At 38.7% G+C, this 11887-nt stretch overlaps 1 protein-coding gene across 1 annotated transcript; it reads right to left on the minus strand.

Moving 5' to 3' along the window:
* Nucleotides 1-3265: 3265 nt before the first annotated feature.
* LOC135735670 (SLIT and NTRK-like protein 1) lies at nt 3266-8062 on the minus strand. The gene has a single exon (XM_065254149.1). It carries the CDS (start codon nt 6902-6904, stop codon nt 4823-4825), a length of 2082 nt encoding a protein of 693 aa, XP_065110221.1. The 5' UTR covers nt 6905-8062; the 3' UTR covers nt 3266-4822.
* Nucleotides 8063-11887: the final 3825 nt, after the last annotated feature.

Here is an 11887-nt window from a genome sequence, read left to right on the forward strand (position 1 = left end):
GCTTGTTTTAAGCATAAATTCATTTAAATTGTAAAGTTTTTGTCTAAAGACTAGACTTATTTTCTTAGGTCATTTAGCTCATCAAGAAACAACATCTTGATTTTTATACTTTTTAGTTATTTCTACTGGAAACAAGACAAAAATACTAAGTAAGAGTGTCATTTTTTTGTAGTGTTTCGATATAAAAACATCGCACCCTGTTGTCGCCAGGCCGTGTGTCCAGCAAAAGTTTTATCTTTTTTTTTTTTTTTTGAGGCCTTTTTTAATTGTTTGCATTCAATGTGACATGTATTTAAAAAGTAATCGGTACGCGAGCATCTAATCTGTTTTTGGGCACTGAGAGTTAAACAATTTTTTAACCCCTTCATACCCTACATCCCCTGGAATAGACATCACATGTTTTGTGGTTCAAACCAATCAAATGCTGATCAACCAATCAAAATATGGCACACTATTAAACACCTGAAAAATCATGTCTGAAAAGGTTAAAGGGTAAACAGTCAAAAATAAAGGTACCAAAGCTGTCACTGGGGCATTACCCTTTAAAAAAGGTCCCAATATGTACCATTTAGGTACAAATATATTTGAACTACCAATATGTACCTTTGAAGTACTAACATGCAACCCAATCTCACAGCAAGTCGTGTTATAGACACAAAATATTTGCTTAATTTATTTGTGTTCATGGACACAATTTTCCGCTTTTTTGTGCCATTAAGGACGAATGTCTTTTTCATCTCAGTCAAAACGAATTTCTATAAATAGTTTTCGTGTTCGTGGCACGACTTTCTTTTTTGTGTCATTTTATGTATTGTTTTCTTATTGTTTTTTTCCTATTTTTTTACGATTGTCGCTTGGGGTTAGAATTACTTTTTGTTACATTTCAGACATCCTTACCCAAACCCCAAATCAAACCCCAAGCGAAAATAGTTTAAAAATAGGAAAAACAATGAGGAAAAAATACATAAAATTACACGAAAGGAAAGTCATGCCACGAACACGAAAAATATTTATAGAAATTCGTGATGACTGAGACGAAAAAGACATTCGTGCTCAATGGCACAAAAAAAGCAGAAAATCATGTCCATGAACACAAATAAATTAATCAAATATTTTGTGACTATAAATCGACTTGCCGTGAGATTGTGTTGTAATATGCACTCTTTGGGTACAAAGGTGTACCTTTTTGAAAGGGACAACGTTTGAACATTTCTTTCTGAGAGTGTACAACAAACGCAAACAAACAAATTCAACATTGTCACTCAGCCGTCCAATGAAGGATGTTGCTAATACCACATGTACCAACATCACATTTGTCAGTAAAAAAATTTGTCAAAATATGTACCCCAGCTGTCACTGTGGCTGTACCCTTTTTAAAAGTACAGCTTTGCACCTAAATAGTTCATATTAGTACATCAAAGGTACATATTGGTACCAAATGTATATATATATATATGCACTTAATGGTCCATATTAGGACCATTTTAAAGGGTAATGTCTCAATACATATTTTCCTAACAGTGAACTTGCACAATGACTGAGCAACAATGCAGCAAAAATATTTATAAAACAAACTGTCTGATATTAATACTAATAGCACATTGCTTTTATTTCATATCACAGCAAGTATTTCAGGCTGGAAATAAAAAGATCTGATGGACACACAAAAATGGCGATATAAAGTTAAAAATAATCTATCAAAATATGTCAACACCTTTGTGTAATATAAGTCCCAATCTCTCATTCGGCATTGACCAATTACCTTCCCTTATGAAAATGAACAATGGTTTAACTAGAGGAAACATAAACTGTGATGTTAATGCCAACCAATAATCCAAAAAAGTATTTACTTTATTTAAACTACATTTACTATAATAGATCCATGGTTCATTTTCCCAAGGACTACAATAAAAGGAAGAGTAGCCTACCCAAATCCAAATAATCTTCAACAGATGCAGGATCAACAAATGTACTAGTCAACATTTGAAATAGATCAAAACCTTTTGAACAATCCCCTTTTTTAGGACAACTTTGATCAACTTTTCAATCAAAGTATAAGGATAAACAATGGAAATCCACACACTATTTTTATTATTATGTTTTCACTATTATTTATAAAAGATACAATGTTTCAATCAATAAGGAACTTCATCAGGCACTGTGTGAAACATTACTGGTTTATCTTTTATAAATAAAGGGAATAGTGTGTAGATTTTCTGTTGTCTCTACGCCATTATGTAAATAATCAAATAAGTTATTATTTTTGACAGTCAACAACAACCCAAGCAACGCCCTTATATTAAGCTACAGAGTTTTTGTAATGTGCTGCATAACAGAAATGATCTCGAATGCTGATCAGAAAGCATATATGTTCACTGTTTGAGCATTTCATTAATTTAATAAAACCATAAAGCTTCTTATGTTTATAAGCTTGTGAACTATTAATGCTTGGCACAGAGTTTCAACTTCTTATACTATACCATAATATCGTATACTATAATGCAATTCGGTTTCCCCGACATGGGGGTTTAGATTAATCCAGGTCCAAGTCTTAGTTAAATAAGGACATTTAAGTCATTTTTACAAACAAACCTTATAAAAACCATTTTTGGTGTACAAAACAATGGCACTCTAGTCTGCTAAACCACCACACAACCAAAATCTGATGATTGGAGCATTGCAAATAGTTCTGAAAGATGATGACATTATCATTACATTCACAAACAAAACAGAATAAACCCGCTGTAGCTTTACTCCACCTCCACCACATTTTATTTAACAAAATAGAAGCAGATCAAATGTAGCAAAGCATAGAAATGTTACTCTGAGACAAACTGCTCGGGTAAAATGCACCAAATAAAATCGACAGAAGCCAGAATGTGGTACAGTCTTTCACAGTGGAGTGACAAATAATTACCATTCAACGCATGGCAAGAGAGAGATAGAGAGAGAGAGAGAGAGAGAGAGAGAGATGCTTTGAAATGATGGACAGCCATAACCGGTATAACAGAAATAATAGACCACAAGGTCACCCTTCAATTTTGGTCGGGGGAGTACTGATGCATTTCTCCTTTTCTTTGTGTATGTGCAGCGTGAGTCACAACGCACATCTCTCTGACAGCCCTGAATCTGCATTAGAGGAAACCATTCCGATATGACATCAACTCCACCGGGACGTTCTGCTGGATTGAGGTTCCACCTACTATAGTTTTGTGCAACCTAAATCAAATAGACGGGTAAGAGAGAAAAGCACTTCCTAAAACCAAAACAATCTTATTCAAGAAACTATTGAAAGTAACCATCCATTAGAGCCAAGATCTTTAATCTATTTCTAAAAAACATAAATGATACATCGGAGTTCGGTTTATGGAAAGTGAGCAGTAAAATGTCAAGCCTTGGTTTTCTTTATGAGGACGGCATGATTCTCTATTCATGTTGTTTTGTTGTAAAATCATTACAGTGGAACCTCAGAGCATATCAACAGTGACATTTAAATGCTAGCAGTAAGATGTATTGCCCCGCAACCTGCACCTTGTTTGTAAAAATGGCATTTTGGAAAGACTGCACAACTCATTTCCTTGTACGATTGCAAACTCGGAGCGTTAGCCATCACAGTGACTCGCTTAGGCCTAGTTATGTTGATAATGTGAAAGCAGGTCTTGCTTGGCCTACACAAATTGGAGAACTTCACCTCCCATCATGGTTAAGAGGCAACAGCGACATCTAGAGGCGACTATTCAATCTACGTCAGTCTGCTGTAATGACATCAGTAAAAAGCACAGACGTGCCTCTGCTCTGTTTTTCACATTATGTACACCTTTGCGTCCAGTTTAAAGGACACATCAAGTACCAGAGCTTTCCCTTTTTGGACAAAATAGATGGCTTTACAAAAGCTCACAATACTTACAGTGAATAATAATAATAATGTGAAGGAATACCTTTTCCCCTAGAAATGATAATCATCATAATAAATTAAAATGAAGGCATCTTAGTTTATGTGCACTCTGCGACCCATCGGACTCGAAAGTTCTGTGAAAATCTCCTTGTGGTCTCCTTTACCCACAGACTACATCCATCAACACACAAGATCACGAACCACTGGCGCTACATTGAGTTTTCGCAGCAAAATTGGTCTCCCCAATATGTCAACAGTTGGCACACTATAAGATAATCACATTTTACATTCATAAAGGAGATGACTGGGCAGATAGCATGAGAAATCTGCTCGAAAGAAGTATAAATAGCCAACCAACCAGTGAACTAATAAAACAGAAAATTACATGCAAAATTACAACTCATCTCCAACTTGTCACCTGCCTTCCCTCCTTTGAGAAAGAGAACTAAAACAGCAAATACAAAGTCTAACCGACCAAAAATAGAAGAAATGGCACTTTTAATATAGTCATATATATAGTTTTATATTTATATATATATATATATATATATATATATATATTGATAAGACGAAAGAAGGGTCGGTTTTCCTTGTTACTATGGTAATGGTTCCCAGTGTGTGTTGAGACCATGCGAATCATGCAGATATATTACAGTCCCTTATTTACATTACATTCATGCGTTCGTGCACCGTTTCACGTCCTCTTTTCATCATGTTTGCAGTCTGGTAAGGGAAAGGAGATAGAGAGACTCTATACATATATAACAGTGGGGGCCCATTGCAGTATTTCACCAAATGAAGGGAACAAAAATAGGTTATTTTCCCACAGAGGCTAGTGTTTATGATTCCACATGATTCCGGACTTTCGTTGTCTCTAGCTGGCGCGTACGCAACGCAGTGCATTTGTTTGTTTGCGCATTTTGCGCATCATTTGTCGGAGAGCGAGTGCGCGCCACAGTCATACCCTCTTTGGGGCCCGTCTGCGTGATACGCGCCACTGTGCCAATAAGACGAGTCGCAAACTGTCTGTAATGAATTGATCTCTGACGCAGAAGAGTTCCCATCTCTCCGTTTCGATCTCTTTCGATTGCGCAGTATAAAGACCAGCATTCCCACCACGGTGAAGGCGGACGTCACGAAAACCAATAGCAAACCGGGCACCAGTACTGAAATGGAAACTCTGCTGGGCTCTAGGTAGGAGTTGGGGCGCGTGCCCGTATCCGAGGACAAAGTGCTGTTTTTTGACAGGGAGGTGGGGGAGACCTTTTCGTAAAGCTCGGGGCACATCAGATCGTTTCTAATACGTCGGAAATCCCTTTTCCAAAAGCTCTCCGGGGATTCGCATTTCAGGTCGCTCACGATGACATCTGCCCCGAGCTTGTCTGTCCACTGTTTAAAAGGGACAATTTTGCACGAGCATTCCCATGGGTTTCCGTGCAAATCGATCTGGATAATTGAGTTGAGTTGGTCTAAGACACCCTGCACAGGGAGATATGTGAAATAATTGTTATGCAAGCTTATTTTGGACAACGAGACGCCCAAGAACGCATCCACGGGTAGGGCTTTAAGCAAATTGTTGTTTAAGAAGAGGACCCTTAAATTGGGCATAGGACTGAATGTGCCCGGCATTATGAGCTGTATGTCGTTATATTCCATACTGAGATACTCCAGGTTTTGAAGTCCAACGAACATCTCCGCCATTAAGATATCCAAATAGTTTTTGTCCATGTAAAGCCACCTCAGCTCGGTCAGGTTGTGAAAAGTGCCATTGTCGATCCCTTTGATGTTATTTCCACCCAAATCGAGCAAATTCAAGCTGTTATAGCCCCGGAGCTGGTTTCTTTTCACGTTGTGAATATTGTTGTCGCGCAGATTTAACTCGTGCGCGCCCAGGGGTTTCGGTTTGAGATTAGCCACGCTTTCTATTTTTTTGCCCTCGCAGTTTACCCCGAGACCTTGTCTAGTTCCAATTAGTTTACAACTACAAGACTGTGGACAGGTGGCATTGGACGGTGGCTCTCTTTCAACCGCCCCACTTGCCATTGCTGTGGGCTTCGTTCGCCAATTCTCTCTCGCTTTCGGACGCTCCTTATTATGCCCTCCCCCGGCTTTATGGGACTCGGTTACCCCGCTCGTTTTAGATGGGGTCGGATGGGGCCCTCCATCGGGCGTCTCGTCCTGGGTGGGGGGAGCGGCCAAACTCGAATCCATGCCGTTCTTTGAAGGGCACAATTCCGTCTCCGCCGTTTCGTTCAGGTCGTTCCCCTGCAGTCGAGTGGGCGCCTCGCAAATGACCCTTCCGATAAGCGCGTTCTGCGGGATGTTCTCCAGCCATTCCTTTAGTGAAACCAGGTCGCAGTTGCAATCCCAAGGGTTGTCCTCCAACAAAACCTCCACGATCCCAGGTATCTGCTCTAAAATCCCCTCGTAAGGCAGCGTTTTTATTCGGTTCCCTCTCAGATCGAGATGCGTAATGGGGACGTTTTGAAACACGTTGATGGGAAGCGCGCTAATAAGGTTGTCGTTTAAGATTAAAACTTCAAGCTTACTCAGGTCCCTGAACACGGACGGGTCAATGTCCCTCAAAAGGTTGAAGTCAGCTTGGAGATATTCCAGGTCGTCCAGACCAAGAAACGTACTCTTTTTGAAAGACCGTATCTTATTGTTATTGATGTGCAGCCGCTTGACTAGCTGCAGTCCCAAGAAAGCACCCGGCACGATGTCGTGCAAGCCGTTATTCTCCAAATGCAAGCTCACGGCATTGTAAAAGTTAGCGAACTCGTTCGGAAACAGCCTGGACAGAGAATTCCCATGAAGCAGTAGGTGATAAAACTGAGAGCTCGGACCCGTCAAATGGTGCAGATTCGTGAGGCTTCTTTTCTCGCAGTCAATGTGCAAATCGCCTTCTATTGCATTGCACGAGCAGATCTGCTCCTTGCACACGTCCCTTGTAACATTTCCAGTGGCTACACAAAGAGCCGCCTTCAGTAACACAATCCAAAGCAGCATTTTCAATACGCCAAAATCATCCCCGACATCAAGACATGAATGCGATCAGCGGCAGGGGGAAGAAGCGAGATAAATCTCCAGTCTAAAAAAGCAGAGGGCACTCTCTGATAACATCCATGCTCAGCTTGCTATGCCAAGACGGGGATTAAGAAAAATCGACCAAGCTTTTGGATCACTTTCCCGTCTCATGCTCGCAAAACAACCTTAAAGCATCTCTCACTGATCTGGCTTTTCAGCATAGAAATCACTGACCTTGCGCGTTCACATATCCGCGGCGCGGCGCGGGAGCTGTTCTTCCTCCCGTGGTGCTGAAATCACACCCCGCACCTGCGCTGAGCGCAACGCATCGCCGTCGGATAAAACCGCAAATCTTTAGGTTCCTTTCCCAGACTCCGTCGAGTGTCGCTGAACGTTTTCTAAGCACAAACACGACTCTGCACTTTTCGCCCTGGCGCTCGCTGGTGGATCTAACACCCTCTGCTGAGCCACAAAGGCAAAAATCCATCGGACGAGAGAACGCTTGCTTGGGAGGGGAAAAAGATCTGTCCACACGCAGTGTTAAACAAATTCGCGACGAAGGCTTAGATTTTACTTTTCAGATGATGTTTAGTTGTCCGAGCGTGATTGTACGATCCACTCCGTTTGTGTTTCAAATAATTTCTTTAAAGTAGACGGCATGGCGCATTTTCCCAGTCCGCGGAGACGATATTCCCGTTTTCAACAGACATTTTAGGGAAACTATTCCACACAGCACAGGTGTCGTTCGCGTTCAGCTTGATTCCGTTTTCTCTCTCTCTCTCTCTCTCTCTCTCTGCCAGTGTGTGTATGTGTGTGTCGAGGGGAACTGCAGTTGAATGCGGTAAAATAATTAACTACTCGACGTGCATGCAACAGTGCAGCCGAGGTGCTCAGCCTCCTTCTCATACTGTCACAACAAACACTGCGTCAAGACTATGGAAAGTATGCGCACACGGGCTACGTCACAACCCGTAAGAAATGCCATTTATAAGTGCATTTCACTGGGTATCCCCCTTAAATTATCACGCGTTGTTTGATTTTCTCAAGCACGCGACTGAAAATCCAAAGCGTACTTGTATAAACTCACGCGCACTGATTGAAGTTCAACGCGCACCAGACGTTTCTTTTTTATTATAGACATGGATAGTTTTCCACCGGAATCGACATCACACGTCATGGCAGATTTTGAAAAACACCGTTCTTCAAAAGACTGGTTTGTAAAAAAACATGCGGATAGCAGGGTCGTGTCTGTGTCTTGTGTGTCTGTGATTTATGAATACGCATCTGTTACGCTCGCTTCCGAAAAATATTTAGCTTTTTAAAACAAATGGAAATACAAGCTCAGAATGCTACAGCCAGTCTATCTCTGCTATCTTTAGCTGTAAGCTGTACTGTATAAAACTGCCTCAGTATGTCTCCAGTGCGCCCTGGCGTTATAAATCAATAAATCACCATTGTGCATTTAAAGGCGAGAGATAATGCAAGCAAAGTGTTTCCTTGGAAGAAAAGATAAAGGCAATTATGATCACTGTTTTTTATGTCAGCAGTGTTGTAGTACCTTGCAGATAAGAAATACACACCAGTTTTTGTTCATGATACAATCTAACACAAACTACACCTGCTTTCATTTAATTTATACATAATCTATACAATATGATGCGTGGGAACATAACATATGTGATGTCTAAATAGTATCTTTTGTTTTTTAATTATTTCTCTAATTTTAACCAAATTCCAAAACTCCATCAGTTATCATTACAATTGGAATTACAAAGGATTGCCATACAATCCTTGTAGGTCTTTTACCTGGATTTGTTATTCCTCATCTGTCTAAGAGTTGGTCATGTGACTTATGCACATTGGGAAGTTTTTAAGTTAAACTAAGTGGTCATTCATCAGTCTGACATGCTAGTCAATCAGTGCACATTTAGAGGACCAGAAGAGAGAAATCAATATGCATCACTTATTTGTGAATTAGGTAAACATATACACACAGAGATAGACAACCACAGAGCATGTTGCCAGAGACACACACACACAGTTCCTCGCATCACAGACATTTCTTTTTTTTAAAAGCAATTGTCTAATTAACTTGTTTACCGCCCAAGCTGTTACCAGTTAAATGCCAGCGCTCATTGTTATTACAAACAGAAGTATTGAGGAAAAAATGCATTTTATACTATTTACGTTGTATAATTATACAAAACATTATAATTATATGCTAACATCCTTTACAGCTATATTCTATACTGTATATACTGTTGCTGCTACCACACATATCCACAGTTCTCACAGAGACAGCTGTCGTAAATCTAGCTTCTCCACATGAAAACATGAAGTACGGCAGCCCGTTGTGCTGCTTGTTGATGTTATGTCAATATAGCGTGGATGTTTACAGGTCAAAACAATGCAAGTAGTTTCATCATAAGCATCTTTAAAGCTTTCTCACCCAGTAGTGTAGACGCTGCTGTCTTTAGCCCCATTAGTTTTGACATTGGACCCACCCATTTGGGAAGAACTGTTCACATTCTTGTAGCCAGACCAAAGAAACTTTTTAATTTTTTGGAAAGGATTTAGTGTTGCAGATACACATGATTTGAAAGTGTGCCTGTTGAATGTACGTGGGGTGACTGGGGATTTTGGTAACACAGGTTGAGAGATCTGACATTATTAATTTAATCAAAATAGACAATCTTGCACAATCTGTGTAGATATGATAGCTGTAGCGAATGAAATATTGTTTAAGAAAGTGAAACTTTACAGGTATGCCTTGTTTGTAATTCAAGTTGCAATCATAATTCTGCGTTGTTCATAAATTTATGTTTATTTCGTTTTATTTCAATGCATGTTTTAAACATATCAAGGGCTGCACATAAATGGGTGGGTTGTAAAGACTGCACAAAACATATTTGGTTGTGCTTTAAAATGCATTATAAGTTATGTATCTGTTTATTTTATGATTTTAACTGCACAAGCTTGAAGTTGGTATTAGATGGGGTGTGGCTTATTACAAAGTGCAAAAAATGACATTGTACTGTAAAAGCATACTTTACATCTATGCGGTCAATCAATATTTTGTTTGACTTTCTCATTATATTTTTAGGGTTTCAGTGGACCAGTAAAAGTTTAAAATATTAGACATTAGGTTATGTAAATGTATCTGTTCTGTATGTGACCTTGGACCACAAAACACGGGTCAACAATTAAGTGTAAGGGTCAAAGTTATCAATTTTTATGCCAAAAATCATTAGGATATTAATTAAGGATCTTGTTCCTTGAAGATTTTGTAAATTCCCTACCAAATATATCAAACATTTATTTATCATTAGTAACATGTGTTGGTAAGGACTTTATAATATTTAGATTTTTGCACCGTCATATTCCAGATTTTCATGTTGTATCTCGACCAAATAATGGTCTTATCAAATAATTTATCAATGGAAAGCTTATTATTTAGCTTTTGGATTATGTATAAATCTCAATTTCAAAAAAATTACCCTTATGACTGGTTTTGTGGTCCAGGGTCACAAATTTGTTACCAATTTCTTTTTCCTTTCCAATTTTATTTAAAATTTCAACAGGGGGAGGATAATGATGGAGCACAGCATAACATTTTGTTTAACCAAATACAAAAATTGACAGTGTACTGTAATTGCATACTATACATCTTTGTGGTCAATTAATTGTTCTCTCCAGTGTAATCCATGGTAAAGTTGACATTTCCTGAGTAAAATGAGCGCTGCTGAAAATCACGTCTAGGGATAGGCTAGTTCAGATCAGAGAACATCAAATTTATCGGATAAAATCCTCAAAGAAAAACTTTTAATATGTTAAAACATAATCTAATGAATTATAGCAGAGCAGACCCTCGAATAAGCAGAAAAGAAATCATAACGTATAAATTAAAATCAATGCATTAAAATTATACATGAATCAAAATACAGTTTTCCAATACGGTCTTTCTTATTCTTCGTAAATGTCAAAGATCCCCAATATAACTCTGCTTATTAAGTCTTCATACATTATATTACATTTACATTTGCAATGTTTACTCAAATCGACATTTCATTCAATTTGTAATTGTTTCTGTCAGTATGTGTGTCCCTGGACCATGATCTACCAGTTGAGTCTCAAGAATATAAATGAAAGCTTTATAAATGTACATTTTTGCCAGTATATGTGTGACTCAGGACCAGTCATAAGTCACACAGGTATATATGTAGCAATAGCCAATGGGTCAAAATTGTCGATTTTTCTTTTATGCCCAAAAATCATTAGGATATTAATTAAAGATCATGATCCATGGAGATATTTTGTACATTTTCCTACCGTAAATATATAAAACAATTATTTAACTTTAGTAAAAGATCTTGCTAAGGACTTCATTTGGACAACTTAAAAGGACATTTTCTCAATATTTAGATTTTTGCACCATCAGACTGTAGATTTTCAAGCAAACCATATATCAATAGAAAGCGTATTCAGCTTTCAGGTGATGCATAAACCTCAATATCAAAAGATTTACCCTTATGACTAATTTTGTGGTCCCGGGCCACATTTATCTTTACTTTTTACAGAAACATTAGGGTTTACCTGGCGTAGGTCGAGGGTCAGGTGTTGTTAAGTCAATAAATGATCTTGTTTGCATTCCCTAGGGTTTAAGAGCCCAAAGACCTCCAAACTTCACAACTGCTGTGGATTTAGTTTAGGTTTGCTGCGTGAAAGCTTCGACCTGTGCCGGATGCCCTGAGTTTAATGAGATATTTTCTGACAGTAGCTGTCTGTAATACTGGCCACTTTAAACAAGCAATGGAGCTCAGACCGAGATGCCTACTGTAGGATAATACATTTGGCAAATGCTTTTATCCAAAGCAACTTAAGAGTGCATTTAAAGTATGCATTTTATCAGCATGCATGTTTCTTAAGAATCAAACCCTTGATCTTTGTGTTGCTAATGCAATGCTT

This window comes from Paramisgurnus dabryanus, chromosome 4 (genome assembly GCF_030506205.2).
Source record: "Paramisgurnus dabryanus chromosome 4, PD_genome_1.1, whole genome shotgun sequence".
NCBI classification, from domain to species: domain Eukaryota; kingdom Metazoa; phylum Chordata; class Actinopteri; order Cypriniformes; family Cobitidae; genus Paramisgurnus; species Paramisgurnus dabryanus.

Excerpts from the sequence above, each read along its gene's own strand:
- LOC135735670 (XM_065254149.1), bottom strand. The coding sequence starts at position 6,904 with ATGCTGCTTTGGATTGTGTTACTGAAGGCGGCTCTTTGTGTAGCCACT.